General features: G+C 46.9%; 1 protein-coding gene across 1 annotated transcript in view; it reads left to right on the top strand.

The window, feature by feature from the left end:
• Positions 1-9,752, top strand: part of LOC123516097 (facilitated trehalose transporter Tret1-2 homolog) — a 72,199-nt gene extending 62,447 nt beyond the window's left edge. The window contains 3 exon segments of the mRNA XM_045275195.1: positions 2,033-3,115; positions 5,081-6,059; positions 6,062-9,752. Coding sequence (XP_045131130.1) covers positions 2,885-3,115; positions 5,081-6,059; positions 6,062-6,447 — 1,596 coding nt within the window. The 5' untranslated portion in view covers positions 2,033-2,884 and the 3' untranslated portion in view covers positions 6,448-9,752.
• Positions 9,753-22,500: the final 12,748 nt, after the last annotated feature.

The raw sequence follows: 22,500 nt of genomic DNA, 5'->3' as shown, positions 1-22,500 counted from the left end.
TCTCTCTCTCTCTCTCTCTCTCTCTCTCTCAGACTAATGGAAGCACGGAAAAGTTAATCTAAGGAAGAGACACGGCAGAAAACTTTTACTGACAGCTGAAAGGAAACAAAGCACGAAGGCAAATCAGAAGACGAGTGAACAAGGAAATGAGAACAAGTCAAGTCACGTGTCTTTGGAGTCTCTCATTCATTTCATTCACGACACCAAGGAACATCAAGAGTTTCATTTATGTGTTTTGGGTTTTTTGCTCGTTTGTTTTTCTTTCTCTTTCTCTGTGTGTGTGTCTTTCAATCCATTTGCATCCTTGGTTCGTTCCGGCTCCCCAAGGGTTTATAAAGTTAATGTCTCTTATGTACATGTTTGCCTTTCAATTATTACTGTTTGAAAAGGATGCTTGATAGATTAAGGTAAAGCTATATTGATTTCTCGGCTTTAAATGTAGGAAATATTATGAAATTTTAATATTTTCACTGCTTATATTTTTTTTACCTTGTTTTCTTTATTATTTTCTGTTGTCATGATTTTTCTCAGTTTGTCAGTCATTCTCATAGCTTTTTTTTTTCTCTCTTCTATAATATCTTGTTATTTTTCTTCTGTTTGACGTAACGACTAAAACTAAAAAGCACCATATTTTACTATTTGTGTTTTCTTTTTTCTTTATTTTCTGACAGTCACAATTTTCCTTCACCTCTCCATTACTTCCTTACATTAGAGGTTTCATTCTTCCTAATTTCCATCAGCATCATGTTTCTTATACATGCATCACGGTCATCACTGTCTACTCTTACATCATTCATACCCAGTACAACGCTTCATCAGACTCGAGCAAGAACACACCGAGTCAAATAAGAGAAATTTCTTTGCATACCCGAGACTGCAATCCAATCCCACTCCTCCTTTAAGAATTCTTGCGACTTGTTTATTGGATGTCATTGTCTTGCACCTCGCTCACTGCCGTCACTCTTCTGAACCAACCAACTGCTCTCTTAGGATCCCTCACCTCCTCTTCCTCCTCCGTCGCCCCTCCACTTCTGTTTATCTTTCCATCATATCTTCCTTCTCCTCTTCCTCCTTCTGTAAATAGTTTTTTTTTTTTTTATTCTCTTCTTGTTGCCTCACTTCTTATCGATGTCTAAGCTGTGTGTTGAGAGGATGTTACTCTCCTCCTGTTGCTGGTGGTGATGGTGCTGCTGGTGATCTTGTTCCCTTGGTGACATGCGGTTGTTGATGTTGAGAGATGTTCTCTCTCTCTCTCTCTCTCTCTCTCTCTCTCTCTCTCTCTCTCTCTCTCTCTCTCTCTCTCTCTCTCTCTCTCTCTCCACACCTGTTCCCTCAGCGACAGATGTTATCCACACCCAACACACATGGCTCGCTAATTACCTCGCCTTTTATGCCCCCTTGTGGTAATGGCTTGAGAGAGAGAGAGAGAGAGAGAGAGAGAGAGAGAGAGAGAGAGAGAGAGAGAGGGAGAGAGATCACTGTTATCCTCAAACTCACAAAAAGAAAAGGGAGAAAAAACTGATGTGAGGAAATTGCTTCGTTTCCCTCAGTCCTCTGCCACACCTCCGACACCCCACCACACCACCACCACTACTGCCGCCGCCACGTCACTGTTGCTACTGTCCCCTCCACGACCACTACCACCACTACCACCACCACAAAATAACACAACAGTACTACCGCAGAATACAGAAACTGTTATCATTGTCATCATCATTACTGTCGCTGTCGTCTTGATTATCGTTATGTTTCACCTGTTATCGTTCTCACTTTCACTGTCTCACCTGCGTCTCATCCAATGGTGATGGTCATTACTACTACCACCACCACCACCACCACCACCACTGCTCACAATGACATTAAAAGCCACAAAAAAAAATCATTACCAGCAATAATGGCGCCTCGCGATGCTTTACACCTTCACCGTAATTTTATTATTTCCCTAATGGTTTCATGCATTTTATTCCAGGTCAACATTTTAGCGTCCCGAGCCCTATTGTTCGTATTAATTTTGTTAATTTTCTCTCCCCAGGTAACCAGCCAGGCCAGCTGTCTTGTCGACGCAGCCCCCACCAGCTGGTGTGTCCACCAGCTGTCCTCACTGTGAGCTGCTCTGTGCTCCACGCAGTAGTGTGTTCTTGCCACACTCGCCTCCATCACACCTGGCGCGCTGACCTCCTGCCACCACCTTGGCTCTCACGCTTAGAGTGTCGGGCAGTAGAGGCGCCGCCTTGGAAGGCAGTAGCCGTGGTATCGAAGGGCGCGGCGCACCCCGAGTGGTATGCCCGCCCGCCACGCCGACAGAGTGCACGGAAACTCAAGTCGACTCTTAGCGGAGAGTCTGTCTCGCCGCGGCATGCTAAAGTTACAAGCCTCACGTCGGCAGTGTTTCCTGCGCAATAACTCTGACTTTCGAAATAATCGAGAGTGGAATTTATCTTAGGCTGTTCTGGGCTCGCATTGCTTCCTGGCCAGCCCGAGTGTTCCACTCTAGCCACCACTCCGCGAGCTTCCCATCGTGCACTTGATCCACGCCATCTTGATCATAAGACAGTTTTGATACAAAGCAGACAATTCCCCCAACCGCCCCTCACTCCCCCCAACCACACCCTTCACAAATCGAGGAGGGCCGTCGGTCCTCCCTTTTTTCGCCGCGACGCTCGTGGACGCCGGAAACACCGACCTCGCCACCTCTGTATGCCCGGCGAGGCACGCCACGAAGCATCCTTACAAGCCGAGAGGAGCGAGAGGAGCGAAGCCGGCGGTGGTGGTCGTGAGGCGGTCCCCGCGACCTCCAACCACGACGCCCACACCCAGCCCGCTGAACTACCCCTTGGAGGCCCATGTCACCTACCACGCGGCCTCCCACCCTTCCTACTACCCGATGCAGGTGACCAAGCCTGCACGGGCGGTCCCCCATCAAGGGATGGGGAAGAGGGCCGCCCAGAACGCCAATCATCACTGCCCCGAGCAAAACATCACGCCCGCCCACACCTCCTCCCTCAACTCGCAGATCACCTCGCCCAGCAGCACCATGAGCCGCAAGTCGGGCAAGAAGCCGCCGTCTGCCAAGTTTGTGTACGTGACGCCTCCCGCACCCCAGCACTGCACACAGGTGAGGCACCGCGCGGGGCGGCAGGCGGGGAGGGAGGCTTGATATGTGGGAGGGGGAGAGAGAACATCATTGGTAGAGTGAGTGAATGAAAGGGGATTGAGGAGCGAGTGGATGAGAGGAAAGCGATAGGAGGAATAAGTAAAGAGGAGTCGAAAGAGGTGATTTGAATAAGTCTGGAATGAAGGAATAGGTAGAGAATGGCGGAACAAGGAGATGAATACCCTAGTTTACAAGAAAGATGAAGATAATGAGAGGCTGATTCAGTGGTGAAGGGAAAGCACACTCGAATTAAGCCGCATTCAGTACAGTTCCGGTCTTCCTCGTGCTTAGCCAGCGGGAGGGCAGTTAGTTACACCTGTTCATGTTACTGAACAAACCACCTCACCTGTGTTTGGCGGAGAGGTAGCTTACCTGTAATTAACGAAGGATGAGCCGCCACTGCACACCTAGCCCCCGTTCCCCTCATCGCAACACATCCGTTTTAACTACAGCTCCTCATGTTAGTCATGGACCCTGAAGTGAAGACAATTGTTATCATGTTTAGTTTAATAGTTAACATGTTAGCCAATCTCTTTCTGTCACTCCTCTTTACTTCCATCTTCTCTTGTCAGTTAACCTCTTTACTTCCATCTTCAGTCACTCAGTCCTACCACAAGTGCGCATCCAACACACACACACACACACACACACACACACACACACACACACACACACACACACACACACACACACACACACACACACACACACACACACACACACACACACACACACACACATCCTCGGAAGAGAAACAAAGTGCAGGATAAACGAGCAAAGACTTGCGGTAGTCGAGATGGAGAAAGAAGAGGCTGGATCTGATGCAGAAAGGAGGAGCAACAGGAGGAGAAGGAAGAGGAGGAGCAGGAGGAAGGGGGCTATGATACAGATTTCAGCTGTGGCAACCTTAGGCTCCAAGGGAATGGATGCTGAGAACGCGAGAAGAAGAATATATAATAGTAGAGAGAGAGAGAGAGAGAGAGAGAGAGAGAGAGAGAGAGAGAGAGAGAGAGAGAGAGAGAGAGAGAGAGAGAGAGATTTAATGGGAATTTGGAAAGGATATAAGAAATAAATGGCAAACTTAGCAAAAGGGCAAGAGAAAAGAAAGGGAAAGAAAAAGCTTACCGAGATATTTAACTTTCAAGGTCAAAGCAAAAGACTCCTCGGCGAGCCTTGAGGAAGACGCTGGCTGCCCCTCGTCTCCGCGCCGCTAGTTTATTTCCGTGGGGGATGTGGGGGCGGGGGAGGGGAAGGTAAGGGATTTTTGGGGTGATAGGAAGCGCGGCTGGTGGAAGCTGGGGAAGGCCTGAGTTATTGCAGGGGAAGGCGGGGCAGGCGGGAGAGCGGGGCGGAGAAAGCACGGTTATGAGGGAGAGAGAATGTTAGGCGAGGAAGGAAGGCGGGCGAGGAGCTAGGCTGTGGATGCAGGGCGGCGCGGCGGCTCGGGGCTTTGTTGTAAAGTGAAGGAGGGATGCGGGAATGTGGGGCGGGCTTCACTTATGTCTATCGCACGTTGTGTTTCATATTGTACTGCATGACTGCGCCCTTGCTAGATCACCCTCCGCGTTTGGGTTCATAGAGTTTATTTTATTTCCTCTTTCCATTGATATAATGTGTAGTTTAACCCCTTCAATACTGAGACGCATTTTTACCATTGATTAGACGATTTTATGTGCATTAGGAAGGGTCTATGGAGGTCAAAAGATTAATGGCCAGAGTCTTTACTATTTTAATTCCCACGTAAGTTTCTGAAGCATTATAAAATCGTTAAATAGTAACCAGAATGAATAAGAAAATCCGTCCTGATATTGAAGGGGTTAAGTCATAGCTTCCTGTGTGTTCTGTGTTAGCAGTGTGGCTTTTAATCTAGGACAGGTGGTAATGGCAACACTGCGATAAGGCTAACTGTGTGTGTTCGTGTTGCAGGTGCTGGCGACGATGGTGGTGTCACTGGGGCCACTGTGCGCCGGACTGGGTAAGGGATACTCCTCCCCAGCGCTGGCCTCGATGGCAATGCTGTCCGCCCAGGGGCACCACTTCTCCATCAGTGAGGACCAAGGCTCCTGGATCGCCTCGCTTTCACTCTTAGGCGCCTTCTTCGGGGCGGTGCCTGGCGGGATGGCCATCAGGTTCGGAAGGAAACGGGTGTTGTGTGCGATATCCATCCCCTTCGCTCTGTCTTGGCTGATGACAGTAGTGGCGTGGAACGTCAACATGCTATACGTGGCAGCCCTGACCGGCGGCGTGTGCTCAGCCGTCATCGCCGTCGTCACGCCTGTCTACATCAGCGAGATCGCTCACCCGGAGATCCGGGGCTGCTTGTGTGCCTTATCCAAGCTGAGCGGCAACATCGGCATGCTGCTCTCGTACCTGCTGGGCGCCTTCCTCGACTGGCGGGAGCTGGCCACGGTCACGGCGGTAGCGCCCATCTGCCTCTTTATCGCCGCCCTTTTCATCCCAGAGACCCCCAGCTTCCTCCTTTATCGAGGTCGAGACACCGAGGCGGCGGACGCCCTACGCTGGCTCCGTGGGTCGGAGGTAGACGTGGCGCGCGAGCTGACCACCATGAAGGCCAACATTGCCACGCTGCGCAGGGAAACAGAGTCCTGCCCGGAACGCCTGGCGCCCCGCGAGCTCCTCCGTCCGCTGTTTATCACCTGCGGCCTCATGGTCTTCCAGAAGTTCAGCGGCGCCAATGCATTTAACTTTTATGCAGTGCCCATCCTGGACAAGACCTTCGTGGGTCTGAACCCTTACCGTGCAGCTGTCGTGGTGGCCTTCGTGCAGATCTGTGCCGGCATGGCGTCGTCAGCCCTGATCGACACGGTGGGGCGGCGGCCTCTGCTCGTGTTCAGTAACATGCTTATGTCAGCGGCACTGGCAGCCTTTGGGGGCTACACCTACCTGAAGGTCTGGACCAGGATGAGAACCTGTTCGTGCGGCAGCAATGGCGAGACTCAGACTGGGTGCCGCTCTTCTGTATCCTCATCATTGAGATCGCCTTCGCGTTGGGAGTGTCGCCCATCAGCTGGCTATACATCGGGGAGCTCTTTCCGCTGAAACACAGAGGTGTCGGATCCTTCGCTGCCTCGGTCAGCTACGCGTGTTCCTTCGTCAGCGTGAAGACTTTTGTGGACTTGGAGTTCCTACTGGGACTCTACGGAGCGTTTTGGTTGTACTCTTCTGTCGCGGCCATAGCTCTTGTGTTCACGCTCTTGTTCGTGCCGGAAACGAAAGGAAAAAGTTTGCAAGAGATGCAGGTCATGGACACACAAAAGCAAACCCTTATATAGCAGCCCGCCCGCCCACTAACGCCGCTGCGACCGCCCACCGTCCACTGGGAGATGCGTCCTGGACAGCGGCCCTACAGGGAAATCCTCCTGTGAGTCCCGCTGTGAGGAGCCCCGAGCCTCGTGTCCGCGGCACCGCCCACGTCTTCCTGCTCCTGGTGGTCCGCCACCCACCCGCGGTGCCGCAGTGCGCGAGTCTCCAAGGCCGCAGCCACGCTAGAGGGCGGCCTCACACACCTTGTGATATACCCACGCCCGCTCCCATCAACACCCAAAACTGCGCTCGCCCCCTATCCCTGGCGGGCGCCGACCCCCTGCCTGCTGTCTGCTGAGGCAGGAAGCAGGGTCATCAACTCAAGACATCTAAGTCATAGGTTCAAATTGACTCTGTTCGCGCTCTGTAATTTCTACTTTTTTCTTCCGGAGTAAAAGGTTGTTTTTGCTGACTTGACTCTTCTGTGATGCACAGCAGCTCCGGCTCTCTGTCACGCTGCGTGGACGCGCGAAGGCCGGGGTTGTGTGGAGGAAGTTAAGTATGTGAGTGATAAAGGGCCTTATCTACATGTATAAACAGTTGCTAGGTAGTTCCGTGATCAGGGTTACGCAAAATAATCTTTTCACCCATCACCACCACCTTCTGTTGAGGACACGGTCACCCCATGGCCGAGCCGCGTCCTGCAGCCCTCCTGTGTACTCCCTGTTTGAGCTTTTCTCGCATCGAGCGTAGACGAAGCGATTACTTCTACGTTAGGACTTTCATTACTATTCTACCTGTAATTTAATCCATCTAAACTATAAGGTTAGATCAGGTAATAATCGATTGATAAAAATAAGTTAGCTTCAGACAGACACTAATTCCTCTCTAATCTAGTTCAGCGATAGTTCCAGACAGTAAGGAAAATACTCTCTCGTCTCCAGCTTATAAGTTAGGCACTGAACACCGACTCACGGTCTCGTCTGCAGTGCAGGTAGTGAGAGCGGATTGGAAGATCACATATTAGGAGGAAGTTCTGACCAGCGCATAGCCCTTCCGGCCCGGCGCCGGCCACGCCTTCTCCAGGGCCAAGTGGCCGCGCGCCCTACCACCACGCTCACCACCTTCACTCAAAAGGGATCAAAGTCTTTCCACGAGAACGATCGCTTCACCCGCTATCCAGGGGCCACCACGTCCTTCACGGGGTCTGGAATCTCTGCTGTAAGTTTAAGGGACTTTTTTTTCTCGAGGGGGAGGGGGGTATTTCGTATTCTCTTTGAGCAACCAAGTGGCTTAACGTGATCCCGCGCCGCTGAACTGACCAGCGGGCACCAGGAAAACACTGTACCCACGTATCTTCCAGGACGCGTGATAATTATGTATCTGATAGGACTCAGGATAATGGTGTGTCTGCCAAGGATTCCAGATCACTCTGTCTTCCATAAAACGAGAAAAAAAAAAGTTACAAAAATTGGAATCCTGAGCTTTCGAGGATTTGAAATATCATTGCTTATTTGTCTGGAATCTGCGCGCCTGATCTCTCTCTCTAAAAGGTTTGGAAATTGTATACCATTTTGGAAGCTTTCAATGTCGTCACCGTGCCGAGGGGCCGCGCGAGTCTTGTGCGAGGGTGAGGCTCCTTCGGCGCCCCTCATTCCCTGAGCTCCTCAGTCTCTGCTCCTTTAACTCCTTTTTCTTCAGCACAACCATTTGTCCTTCCATCTCTTGAGTTCCTGAATCCTTCAGTCTTTTTGTACGTCAACTTTTACATCCTTCAATCCACTGCCTCACAACTCGTCCAGTCTCATGCTATTCATTCCTTGGATCTCTCAATCTCCCGGTCCCTCAACTCTTCACCTTAGCTTCCCCGCCCCTCACTGCCCTCACAACACCCAACTCCTGTGTCCCGCCCCCGAGCCGTGTCCCAAGAATCCTTGTGTCGCCGCCTCACGTGTGCTGGGCCGCAGTTGCCGCCCAAATGGCCCACTTGGCTCTGTTTTGTTTCCTCTCTTTTTCTCCTTACGAACGCGCCTTAGGTGTTTGGTGGTTTAGTTTCAAGGCGACGAAGGGTCACCGTCAACACGTGCGGCGCGCCCCTCGAGGCCCCTAGTGTCGCTGCTGTGTTGTGTGCGCCGCGCCGTTGGCAAGGTATTAATGTTTACTTTTCATTTTTTTCATGTTTGTTGGATCAAGTCCCTCATGTCGTAGAGTTAGAAGGAAAAGGTGACATGGACACGTTTTGTATGCGTGCATGCTTGCAGGCACGCACACATCCACCTACATGAACGGTCACAAGTTTGTGTATAAACACACACCCACACAAACACACACACGCAAACACACACACACACACACACACACACACACACACACACACACACACACACACACACACACACACACACACACTCGTAGTTCAATCGCACCTCGGTGCCCAAACCCCTGCGCCGTGTTCCTCGTCCTCCCTCCCCCACATCTCCCCATCGCCCCCCTAGCCCCTCCCTCAGCGTGGCCTCAGCTGCGGCCGCACGACATGACCGTGTATGTTAGCAATATTAGTCTACGTGCACACCAGGGGCACCTCTCAACAGCAGTAATGTGTAGCTTTGCAGTGTCGGGGTCGGGACGGCAGGGAGCATAGCAGGGACCCCTCATATACGCTTTCCTTCACTCCTCCCGTAGCAGGAGTAGGTTAGGGCACAGCCTCTCCTCGCAGGCTCTCAAGGTGCTCAGGATACACGTGTAGGTTGTCTGTCATGAACTCCTCTTCACTTGTAGCGTAGCAGCGGCGGAACTGATGGGCGGCTACGGCGGCATAGAGTACAATGATAATTTTCGGCTTACCGTCAGTAGGTGTTTGTAGGCACTGAGGACTCTGCAGCCACTCTCCGCGTCGTGAGCCCCTGGTGGTGCTTCTTTCTTTTATTAATTTTCCATTTCATGTAATTAAAGAAAGACATTTTGGATGTAAACTTTACTACCGTGCGAGGTGATGTGATTCTTCTTGAAAGCTGTGCGTTCCATCGTGACTCAAACCTTTCCCTGCCCCTTGTCCCGCCCCGCTCCTCCCCACCCCGCGTGACGTGTGTGTGTGTCGACGGGCCGCCACGGACTGCGTGACACGAGCGGCAAAGTTACAAGTCTTTGCCGTCTTAAATGATGTCATACTGTTAGGGCTTTTATACGCATCGGCTTATTTTATATGAAACCTACGCACACACACACACACACACACACACACACACACACACACACACACACACACACACACACACACACACACACACACACACACACACACACACACACACACACACACACACACACACACACACACACACACACACACACACACACACACACACACACACACACACACACACACACACACACACACACACACACACACACACACACACACACACACACACACACACACACACACACACACACACATGTGCCATCACACCATCCTTGAGCTCATAAGGCTGCCCGTCTGAGTCTGAGTCCGCCGTGCTGCTTAAGCCTCCAGAAAGGGTGGCGGGAAGGTGGGGGGAGGGAGGGAGGGGGCGCGTCTCGGAACACGTTTGCTTTGCTCCTGCAGGGTGAGGAAACCGAGGGAGACCCCCCCCGCCATCCTCAAGGGAGAAAAGACCTTTTATCTGCTGCCGCTGACCACCGCTTCCTGTCCGCGCTGATCTGTGTGATCCCGTGTCTTGTGGCCCCCTCCTGGAGAAGGGGCGGTGTGTGTGTGTGTGTGTGTGTGTGTGTGTGTGTGTGTGTGTGTGTGTGTGTGTGTTACTTTGCCCGTTACATATCTGAGGGTGTGCAAGCCGTTGTTGCACGCCCACACCTATCACTTGTACGCATAAGAGCCTGTCACCAAGCAGCAACACGTCTTCACCAGCTTGTAATGCCATCCGTTGTCACTCCTCTCGGAGCGGCGGCGACGAGGGGCACGAGGCGGTGGCGGCAGGCATTGCTCATCCACGTCACAGATAGCCCCATTGGGTTGTGAGGCATTCAGGGGAGACACGGAGCCTAAACACACTAGGATACAAGAGTGACAGTGAAAAATTACTTGAAGAAGGAGAGGGAGGGAAGGAGGAATGTAAGAGGAGCAAGGCGGTGGAGGAATAGCGGGGGATGGGACGTACTGCGACACTCTGTAGGGAAGCCGCCTCTGACACCGCCACCGTGCTGTCCTTAGTCAATAACACAAGGACGTGCGGAGTCCGTGTTCCCCATCGCGTCGCCGCCGCCGCCGCCAGGATGCCGTTGTGTTGCTGTGCTGCTGTGGTGCTACTCGCGCCACTACACAGCTGCCGCATGTTGACTTTGTTGAGTTTTGGGTTTGTGTTCACTTAGATTACTACCATTTTTATTCTGTTTAGGTTGACAGTGAGGTTTTCTTTTCCAGTTTAGCTGTAAATGTGAGGAACATAACAAAGAGGAATGCCTGAGACTTATAAGTTTGGAGAACCATCTCTTGGTTCGATTAGACGAATTTTTTGTCTTGAAGTAAGAGTACGGAAGTAAAAATATAAATAAAGAACCGTTGTTTCATTCATACCACGGGGGAGTGTGGAAGCTGTGAAGGACGATGACAAGAACAGCAGCATCAGGAGCACCATTAGCCTATGTTTTGCATGATTTTTTTTTTTTTTTAGGTTAGAGATTAATCTGTATTTAATAGAATTTGTGTGTGGTGAGGGAGAGGAAGCGCAAAACATGGTTATCTGTGGTGGGGGAGGAGGAGGAGGAGGAGGAGGAGGAGGAGAAAGTGTAAGAGGTAAGCAAACATATTGAGGAAGGAGAGAGCAAGGTGACGGAAATCATTTTCGTGGGATTAGTGTTGATAGATCAGAGAGAGAGAGAGAGAGAGAGAGAGAGAGAGAGAGAGAGAGAGAGAGAGAGAGAGAGAGAGAGAGAGAGAGAGACTTACTAAGAAGTGATTTATATTGATGAATTCTCTCGAGTACCTAATTATCCCTCCTCCTAGAACGTCCTAAAAAATAAATAAATAAAAAAATCTCTTCACGCGCCAAAGAAGAGTCACCTTACAAAAGCGAAAGAAAGAGATCGAGTACCCCACCCACACATGAGTCAGCTGGGGAAGTAGAGCAAGGCGTTACGTAAAGTCAGTGTTGGCGTGGTGTTTGAATCCATTGATCTTTTACTTTTTTTTCTCCTTTTTCTTTTATACGAGTGAAGAAAGTCGGTCAAGGTACAACACAATGAATAGGGATTGAAAGGGTGTTGAATTGTTTATCTTCCTTCTCTATACTAGATAAACCTGGATTACTTAAATGAATTGTTCAGTCCTAAGGTAGTCTCGAGGTGAGATTTTACATGTCTGGCTAATAACAGATGGTGAATTTCAAGGATTAGGGAGCTGCCTTGTGTAGACCTGGCCTTTTCTAGTCTTATCTTCCTATGATCTTCAATAAGATATCCTAGAGTCATTAGCCATCAAGGGATTGAGAGGCACAACTACCTTTTTTTTCTGTTTTAACTTTCTTTGTTCTTGAGTAAAATGTCAAGCAGTCATTACTCGTCAAAGGATTAAAGTTTTTTTTTTTTTTTTGTGTGTGTAAGTGAAAAAAGTAAAGTCGCGTGCAGCCGCAATTCCCAAGAGACTAAAATAAAGACACAACCTTGAACTTGAAGATGACAGAAGGCAAAGGTCGCGGATTCCACCCACCACTGCTGCTGCCCCGGGAGACTGAAATACAAGCGCATGACCTTGAAATACACACAGCAACACAACCCGCGGGGGAACCTGCTGCTATTTTTACCACACCGATCCGAGGGTTTGCTTCCGAGTGCTGCAAATAACGAGAACATTACATCACCCTACTTATTAATTCCACAAGCTATCATAACACTGAGAGGCAGATAAAATACAGAAAACGAAGGTAATTATAAATAGAAACACAGATGCTTTTAACAGTACGAGCCAGCTAAAGGGGAATCCGTGGCGCCTGTGTTTAAAGTTACCTGTGTGAAAGGAGAGGGGAAGCAGAGAGGTAGCAAGCAGGCAGGCAGGCAGACAGGCAGATACCAGAGCAATCAAGCGAGCAGGTGTTACGGAAGTGAGCGCTGCACCTCTGAAGGGACGCCAGGAGAGGGAAACACGTAGCTGGTGATGAGTGTGTGTGGATAGGGAGAGGGAGCGGGCACTTACCTGGCGGCAGTAGGATGTGGAGGGGAAAATTTGGAATCGAGTTGTTTTACGGATGACTCGCACCCCGCTCTCGTCTGGCGGGCGTCGATCGAAGCCTCTTGGACCCGCGCCAGACCAGACTGAAGCCCGCCCGTGTGTGTGTGTGTGTGTGTGTGTGTGTGTGTGTGTGTGTGTGTGTGTGTGTGTGTAAGGATACTGAATAAAGTTAGCGGTGGTCATGATGATAGTAGAATGATACTAATGGTGATAATGACGTTGATAAATGATTGTAATGATGATTACTGCTAGTGGGATTGATGACGCGAATGATGATCACGACGTTGTGTGTGTGTGTGTGTGTGTGTGTGTGTGTATAAGGAGGGAAATAATACTTCTGAATGAAAATAGTGAAATTGATGATGGTAGAATGGTAATAACTTTTGATGATGATGGCTAAGGGTTATAGTGATGAGAATGACTACTGAAAAAAAACCGATAATGATGGAAATAATAATAATACAATTATTGTGGATGCTCTCTTTCTATATCCTTTTCCTTTTCTTTTATATTTTCTTAGGGACTACCACCTCAATTAACTTTTTTTTTTTTTCGCTGTACTATTCCTGTAACAAAAAAAAAAAAAAAGAAATTCGCACATGAGGACGGGGGGAAAAAGTTATAGGCCTCTAACTATCTGATAGGTGCTTAGGAAATTTATAAGCCCTTGGAACATCGCCTCTCATCTGGTGTTTAGTGCCTCTTCGGGGTGACGGGGCGGTGACCTTGGCGGGAAGACCATGATAGCGCGGCCCAGTTAAGTTTTTACGTCCCCCCCAAACTGCACCAGATAGAAAAAGTGTCAAGAATGAACAAAGCAGCTGTGGTGAGGGAAGAATTTTACGCTAGCAGATTTTTGCCAGTGTTGATGTTTAGGTTTGTGTTTTGGAATATCTAATAAGCTTTCACTGAGGTTGTTTGCTAAGCCATAGAGAAGATTAGGTGAGTTGTTGTGGTTGTTTTTGTTGTTCATGATGTAGTCTTTGTCAAACTATCACTACAGAAAGCGTCTCTGCACATCTCAGTAACTATTAGGGAGACTTATTAAAAGGAAATAAAATAAAACATCGAAAAATTTGAGGTCAAAATTTCAACTCTGAGGAACTCTTAACCTGTGAGCATGGAAGACACATCGGCTTGTAATGAATGTAGTTAAACACTTTAGTACTGGGACGCATTCTTACTTTGAGTTTTGGGTATGATTAGACGATTTTATTGACATTAGGAAGGTCTATGGAGGTCAGAAGATTAATGTCCAGAATCTTCACTATTTTAACCCCCACGTAAGTTTCTGAAGCTGTATAAAATCACTGAATAGTAAGCTGAATAAATATGAAAACGTGTCATGGTACTGAAAAGGTTAAGACTGATATTCCAGGCTTGGATTGAGGGTACCAACAGTGAATAATTGAGTACGAGATGAAAGATTAAATAGTTTATGTATGGAGAGAAGATTAGCTTTTTCAGTCAAAAGAACACATTGAATCAGTGTGAGGAGCAGTTTAGTAAGTTTCAAACACTTTTTATAACATGACAATGGGTGTTATGAAACATGTAATTTGCAGGCGTTGAGAGCTGCTGGCTGCTTTGAATTCCTCTTGTGTTGTATAGTGGAAAGCTTCTAAGGGGGAAGAGGTTGAAGTATTGTGGAAACCTAAAAGGAATAACGAAAGGAAAATATGACAAAGTTTAAGTTCCGATCTGCTGGTGGGTTTATTCAAGGTTTCATGGTTAGTGTGACAGCTAATTAAGGTGCATGGAAGGAAGCTTCATTGTGTCTTGTGTCTCCCTTGGTAAACTGTTTGTAGCTAGAAAGAAAGGATTGATATATATTATTTTTGCCTTCATATTTATATCATCATTTAAAAGAGTAAGACAAAGAAAACAATTAAACTCCCACTTTCTCCTGAGTCTCCCCATAAGAAAAGATTAAAAAGCAGACAGATATTAGAGAGAACTGCAATGGTTTATTTTAACCCTCATAATTTGCCATCTTTCGAAGGAGTAAGAATATAAAACCAACTAAACTGACACTTATTTCGTCCTTGAGTATGCTGTGGGAAAAGATCACGTAGAGACGACTGATATGCTTTTATTGTTCCCCTCACAGTTCATCATCCTTCATTCTATCAGCCTCGTGAGCTTCTAAGAGACTAAACGTTGACTTACACCCGCTGCCAAGGCTGAGACGTCCCTTAGTCCCTCCAGGCAGCCCTTATTTCACGGGTGACTTTTCTTGCGCACTCTTCTGTACTGACCCTTGACAAAGTGGCGGGGTCGTGATCCTCTCTCTCTCTCTCTCTCTCTCTCTCTCTCTCTCTCTCTCTCTCTCTCTCTCTCTCTCTCTCTCTCTCTCTCTCTCTCTCTCCTGCAGGGTGTTTTTGTGTGTTAGTCTTGGAGGATTGTGTGCGTTCGTGCGTTTCTATTCCTCTACGAGTTTTGTGCGGCGGTGCATGTTGCGTGTACGTCCGTAGAATAAATGTGTTTGCATGGGTGTGTGTGTGTGTGTGTGTGTGTGTGTGTGTGTGTGTGTGTGTGTGTGTGTATGATTCACCACAGTCGTCTGCTGGTCACCCAGCCAACCTTCCCCATTACGGAGCGAGCTCAGAGCTCATAGACCGATGTTCTGGTAAGACTGAGACCACAACACACTCCATACACCAGGAAAGCGAGGCCACAACCCCTCGAGTTACATCCCGTACCTATTTACTGCTAGGTGAACAGGGGCTACACATTAAGAGGCTTGCCCATTTGCCTCGCCGCTTCCAGGGACTCGAACCCAGGCCTTCTCGATTGTGAGTCGAGCGTGCTAACCACTACACTATGCGGTGTGTGTATCAGGGCAATGAGTCACGCGCGCGCACACACACACACACACACACACACACACACACACACACACACACACACACACACACTGACACCACTGTTGCCAACCGAGTTAGGTGACCACAGTCTTGAAACGGGTTGAGATGGAGGTGGAGAAGGAGGAGGAGGAGAAGGTGGAAGATATAGTAGAAGGAAGGAAGGAAGGAGGAGGAGGTGGAGGTGGTGTTCTTGGCACGTGCTCCGAAATTTGGTGGATTGTGGCCAAGGCTCTCCAACCCATCTTCCCTCCCTGCACCACATCCATTCATTTCCCTTCCTCGTCCCTTCCTTCCTTCCTTCCCTCCCCATCCCTCGCCGCACCAGCTCAGCATTACGCCGCCACCCTCCCACCTACACACTCACGCCCTTGAGCCAGTGTCACGCCCACGCGGATTTAAGAGAGGTTGGTGACCAGGCTGTGTTGCTGACCTTGTACGAGACTTGGCACGGTGCTGGAGAGAGAGAGAGAGAGAGAGAGAGAGAGAGAGAGAGAGAGAGAGAGAGAGAGAGAGAGAGAGAGAGAGTGTGCTAGTAATTGGATCAGTACTTAAATGCACGCACATCTTGTCACGAAAGATCATCCAAACTTCAACTGCTTCCCTTGGACGAAACACACACACACACACACACACACACACACACACACACACACACAGTAGCAGCAGCAGCAACATCCATCTATTCATCCATCTTTTCCGTGACAGATATTGGCGTCAGAGAGAGAGAGAGAGAGAGAGAGAGAGAGAGAGAGAGAGAGAGAGAGAGAGAGAGAGAGAGAGAGAGAAAGAGGGGTGGGGATGTTGGGGATTAGCAGTGACGTTCCTTCGCTGGTGAAATGAATTACAAGATACAGGGCGCAGCTGAAGGAGGGAGGAAGAAAACGGAAGATGGAAGGGAGGGAGATAAGACGAAGTGAAGGCTGAATAAGACGAGGCGAGACGGACCAAAGGAAATGAGGAAGGGTTGGAAAACGAGCCAGAATTGAAGCAAGGTTCTTGAAATTGACGACTTTCTCTTATCTTGGCGTAATATTTAGGTCAGAGAGAGAGAGAGAGAGAGAGAGAGAGAGAGAGAGAGAGAGAGAGAGAGAGAGAGAGAGAGATTATCCTTTAGTGCATGGGGATTGCATGTTTTTGTTTTGTTCGTAAGGCTTTCATATGCAGAATCCGGATTTGTAAGCTTCCACACACACACACACACACACACACACACACACACACACACACACACACACACACACACACACACACACACACACACACACACACACACACACACACACACACACACACACACACACACACACACACACACACACACACACACACACTTGGCCATGTCGTATTTCTCACCTACCTCCATTCTGTTTGTTTCTCGCAACTTATTAGATGGTTTTCTGCCTCCTCCTCCTCCTCCTCCTCCTCCTCCTCCTCCTCCTCCTCCTCCTTCTTCTTCTTCTTCCTCCTCCTCCTTCATTATGGACCTAACGTTCTGAAGAAGAGCTGTTGACGTTTCTTGAGCTTCCACTTACAAGATAAGGTCATATTTCCTGCTGCCTTGGGTCCGATTCCCCAAACACTTATCTCCGCTGCTTCTTAACATGTCGCGATACAAGTCACTGGTGAAGAGAGGAGAGTCTTGGTGATTCCAGGGACAGTTTTGGAAGGATTCTGTTACATTAGCTTTGAGAAAACCTCGTTAGATTTTGAGGAGCCATGTATGTGGTTTTTGGAATTAGTTACATTGAAAGACCGGTTTAATAATGGCTTGTAAGACTTACCCTTTCACTTTGATAAGTTTGAGGTCTTCTTTAAGCATCTCAGAAAATGTTATGCATGAAAAAAAATACATTTTGTAATTTCTTCTGAATTCGAGGTCCGGATGTGGTTGTGAAGCGAGTAATTGTGTCTTTAGAGTGGATGGCGATTAGGGAAAGGTGTACCAAGTGGCAATCAGTGGGTTGCAACAGTGTCATTGTTTATCATATCGTTACCTTCTTTGCATCTTTAACCCCTTCAGTACTGGGACACATTGTTACCTTGAGATTTGGGTGTGATTAGACCATTTTATTGACATTAGGAAGAGTCTACGAAGGTCAGAAAATTAATGGCCACAGTCTTCACTCTTTTTATGCCCCACATAAGTTTCTGACGCTGTATCAGATCACCAAATAGTGACCAGAAGGAATATGGAAATGCGTCATGTTACTCAAGGTGTTAATTTCTTCAGTAACAGGAGGCATTTTCATAGACATTCTGGTTACTATTTGGCGATTTTATACAGCTTTAAAAACATGTGTTAAGATTAGAATAGTAAAGACTGGCAATTATTCTTCTGAGCTCTGTAGAACCTTTATAATGCAAAAAGAATCGTCTAACCATATCCCAAAATCAAGGTAAAAATTTGTCTCATTACTGAAGGAGTTAATCTTATTATAAGCCAACAAGTTTTCCTGTACCATCATTTTCTAGCGTTTCTATTCAACATTTCTTTAATCTTTGACCGTTTGTTCTTATCACATAAAGGAAACGTAGGAGTTGTAAAAGGAGGAAGAAGAAGAGGGAGGAGGAAGAGGAGTAAGAGAAAGAGGCAGCTTACTTAGAGGGCGTGAAGGAGTAAGGGTTGAGAAAGACAAGCAGTGACAGGGAAGGCGCTTTTACTCGGACATCGCTATAGCTGCTGCCCGGAGACACACGACGGAGGAGAGGAAGTGGGATTTCAGGAGCAGCAAGAGGAGAAGGAAGAACAGGAAAAGTAAAGGAAATAAGAGAGACGGAAGGGAAAGAAAAGAATAAGAAAAGGAAGCAGGAAAATAAACAGAAAAGGGAGTGAGAAATGGAAAGAAAGAGGATTTGATAGGGAAGAGGAAGAAGAAGAAGAGGGAAAAATAAAGAAACCTGAATGGAAAAGCAGAGAGAGAGAGAGAGAGAGAGAGAGTTTAATTTCCCCTATTTATTCTGCAAAACCATAGAAAGATGAAAAGATAACGCCCATCTTAACTGTAAACCTTTTCCTCTGTAGGTGTGATGACGCGTCGGACACTCCTGCTGGAACAAACCTGAGGCCCTGCTGGTGAGTAAAGAATCAGTCCTGTCTGGGTTTAGTATTTGATTATCTGCCTACTGTGTCCTTCTCTTCGTTTATTTATTTTTGAGGGAAGTGACAGTATATCTTTGGCAAAGCACATGTATCTTATTTTTTTTTACATCTTATATTTCTCTTTTACTTTTAGCGAGATTTATGTTCATCAGCTCTTTTTCTTTTTTTTTTGTCGTTGTTTGTTGTTGTTGTTGTTATTTTTGTTGCTGTTATGATTATTGTTGTTGTTTTGTTGCATATTTTACTACTTCTTCTTCACTTTCCTACTTTAACCTTTTCAATACCATGACGTGTTTCCATATTCATTCTGGTTACTATTTGGTCACTTTAAACACCTTCAGAAACTTATATGCGGATTAAAATAGTGAAGACTGTGGCCATTAATCTTCTGACCTCCATACACCTTTCCTAATATCAATAAAATGGTATAATGGTGCACAAAACTCATAGTAAAAATGCGTCCCGGTACAGAAGGGGTTAATGGTTGTATGGCACTTGATAGTTGAAATTTCTTACGATGTTAAAGGGCAAAAGGTATTATGACTATACACAATGGTTCTTTTATAAGCAAAGGAATAAGACGGGGATTGGAGCGAAAAATGAGGGTTATGTAGAAGAAAGGAGTGAAATGGAAAAGAAATGGGCGAGGTAGTGAAACGAAAAGAAAGAGAAAGGAGTGAAATGGGAAAGAAATGGGCGAGGTAGTGAGACGAAAAAAAAGAGTCTGAGATGAATGTGCTAAAAGAAAAACAGCAAAGGAAAGGATAAGTAAAGGAGTGAGATAAGGAAAGGATTGGAAAGGGAAAGATGGCTGAAAGGGAATGGTAAAAGAATGGGAAGAATAGACGAGGTAGTGAGCTGAAAAGAAAGGGACTGGGGTGAATGTGCTGAAGGAAAAACAGCAAAAGAAAAGGTAAGTAAAGGGGTAAAATAAGGATAGAATTGGGAAGAGGAACATGGCTAAGGGGAGTGTGGTAAAAGAATGGAAAAGAATTGGCGAGATAGTGAGCTGAAAAGAAACGGTCTGAGGTGAATGAGGAAAAGGGAAAAACAGCAAAAGAAGAGAGGACTAAAGGAGAAAGCTAAGGGAATGATTGGAAAAGGGAAAAATGGCTGAAGGGAAGTGGTAGAAGAATAGGAAGGAAATGGGCGAGGTAATGAGGTAAAAAAAACAAAGGGTCTAAGGTGAATATGCTGAAGGAAAAACAAAAGAAGAGAGAAGTAAAGAAGTAAGATAAGGAAAGGACTGGAAAGGGGAACATGTCTAAGGGGAGTCAGTGGAAGAGCTAAAGAATAGGTAAGAAGAGAGAGTGTTGGGGAGATGGGGAGTGGTAGGGAGAGGGGATCGGCTCGCCAGCAGGTGGGGAATACTGTGAGGAATGCGTTCAATTGTTGGCTGGAAATTGTCTTTGTTTTTTGCCCCTCACTTTTCATTGCCCTTTTTGTTGTATTTCCTCTCACACACGACCGTTGATCTTTGCTGGCCCTCTCCTAGCGTGTGTGTGTGTGTGTGTGTGTGTGTGTGTGTGTGTGTGTGTGTGTGTGTGTGTGTGTGTGTGTGTGTGTGTGTGTGTATTTTATAACATACACACACACCTTATGAATCGTTATTAATTCAGTATTTTAAGTTTTTCCAATTATATTCAAAATTTAACAACGCTTTTGTTAAATATTCTTTTCTTTTCTTTTTTTTATTTAATTTTTGTCTTTATTTTCAGCCAACACACACAATTTAAAGATTATTTATTTTGCTTCCCTTTTTTTCCATCTGTCACTATTTTTCCCCTTCCGCCAAACCAAAGCCTCTTTTTTCTTCCATTACTGGACGAGTTTTTCCATTCCAAAAGCTGACGTTCGTTGTTTCATCTTTTTCATACACTCACATTTAATTTCCCTCCCCTCGTCCCGCTTATCATTTTGCGAGGCGGACTGAAACATACGGTGAATATATATACACAGTGGAAATGTTGTGAGATAAGTATGGTAACGATGATAGAGGTACTGTTTACGTCCACATTACTACGACCACTAAGGAGAATATAAACGAGAATAAAAACAAGAATGAGCATTAGAAATAACTAACCAAATACTGAGAATAAAAACAAGAACGGAAACGATAAACGCAAGAACAATAAGAATAAAAAGCAATGAAAAAAAAACACGAAACAGGAATAATGATAACAAGAACAACGAGAAAAAGTGTAGAAGGAGAAGAAAGAGGAGAAAGAACGAGAAAAACAAGAAAAAAAAAGAAGACAAACTTGAGCAACTGGAATAATAACACAGCCCACCATCACCAACCAAACAACCAGACAAATAAACAGAACTCACACCAACTGAAGCATACTCACACACCACCACACACCACACCACGCGAGTATCGACAATTACACCCCTTCATCTACTTCCTCACCTCCTTGATCGGCCAGACTGTGTAGTATACCTTATTATTCTCTCAGATGAACCTCCTTAGCGAGTCAAGAGCTGCCCTTCACACCTGCTCAAAAGAAAAAGTGATAGAAAAATCAAAAGAAGGAGAAGGGGGGAAGAGGAGGAAGAGGAGGAAGAGGAGTAGGCTTAACTTGTAAGATTCTGTGGCCTCAAGTCATCTCAGGTGACCGATAACTTTGCCGTCGATATTCAGGAATGAGGGATGAGGAAGATGAGGAGGACAAGCCACGGGTAGGAAGAAGCAGGAGAGGGTACATGATTGAGGGCTCTGAAGGAACTCTCGACTTTCTGGCTTCTGCTAATGGTGTGGTTACATGTAGTCTGTCAGTCACTAATAGAATAGTAGCTGTAATGATGTTAGTGGTGGTTCAGAGGATAGGAAAAGGGATGTAGAGAGTTGTGGAGTGGGTTGCGTAAAGGAGCGAGAGTAGCAGGCAACGAAGGTGGATGTACTGGTGAAATAATTAAATGAAGAAAAGGTTTGTGGAGTGGAGGAGTTGCTGGAATTGAATTGAAGACTAATGAAGTTGTTTTAGGACACTGGAAACCGAATAATAGTGGAGAGAGAAGAGAAACAAGGAATAACGATAGAAAATATGTAAACAGCAACATTTGTATACGACGAGAATGGTTACTGAGATCAGAAATTCAAGGAGCAGGATTTCACTGTTGAGAGAGAGAGAGAGAGAGAGAGAGAGAGAGAGAGAGAGAGAGAGAGAGAGAGAGAGAGAGAGAGAGAGAGAGAGAGAGAGAGAGAGAGAGAGAGAAAGTGGATGTAATAGAATGTAAAGAATTAATATAGCTGATAGGAAAGACCTGGTGGAGAAGTGGAGTTGAGGATTCAGTAGTGGAAACCTGACGTAATAGTGAAGGATGGACTGGTGAGGAGGAACGCGGAAGCAGAAGCAGGAAGTGGTTGGCTGGTGGTGGTGGTGGTGGTGGTGGTGGTGGTGGTGGTGGAGGGGAGAGGGGAGACGCAGGGAAACAGAAGCAATGGTCGTGGTAATATTTCACGCGCCGCCCGTCACCACCTCCTTATTAAACGTGGCTTGAGGCATGAGCTTTGACCGACCACCACCACCACCACCATCACCACCACCACCACCACCACCACCAATACCCTGCCCATCTCCCATTGCCATGTCCCCTACCCCTCTCCCCTTTCTGCCCTCCTCTGTTTGTTCCCACCCACCCTTTCTCTCTCTCTCTCTCTCTCTCTCTCTCTCTCTCTCTCTCTCTCTCTCTCTCTCTCTCTCTCTCTCTCTCTCTCTCTCTTCAACAGTGAAATCGTGACTTCTGACGTGTAATGAATAAACGATACTGTATGCGTGTGTTTCTGTCTGTCTATCTACCTATCTATGCGTCAATTTATGTGTTTCTATATCTATTTATGTTTAACTATCGGTCTATCTATTTTTTGGTTCATGTTTCTTTATGTTGT

Source organism: Portunus trituberculatus, chromosome 40, assembly GCF_017591435.1.
Source record: "Portunus trituberculatus isolate SZX2019 chromosome 40, ASM1759143v1, whole genome shotgun sequence".
NCBI lineage: Eukaryota > Metazoa > Arthropoda > Malacostraca > Decapoda > Portunidae > Portunus > Portunus trituberculatus.
Note: the sequence above shows the minus strand (reverse complement) of the source record. Positions and strands in the feature narration are given on the sequence as shown.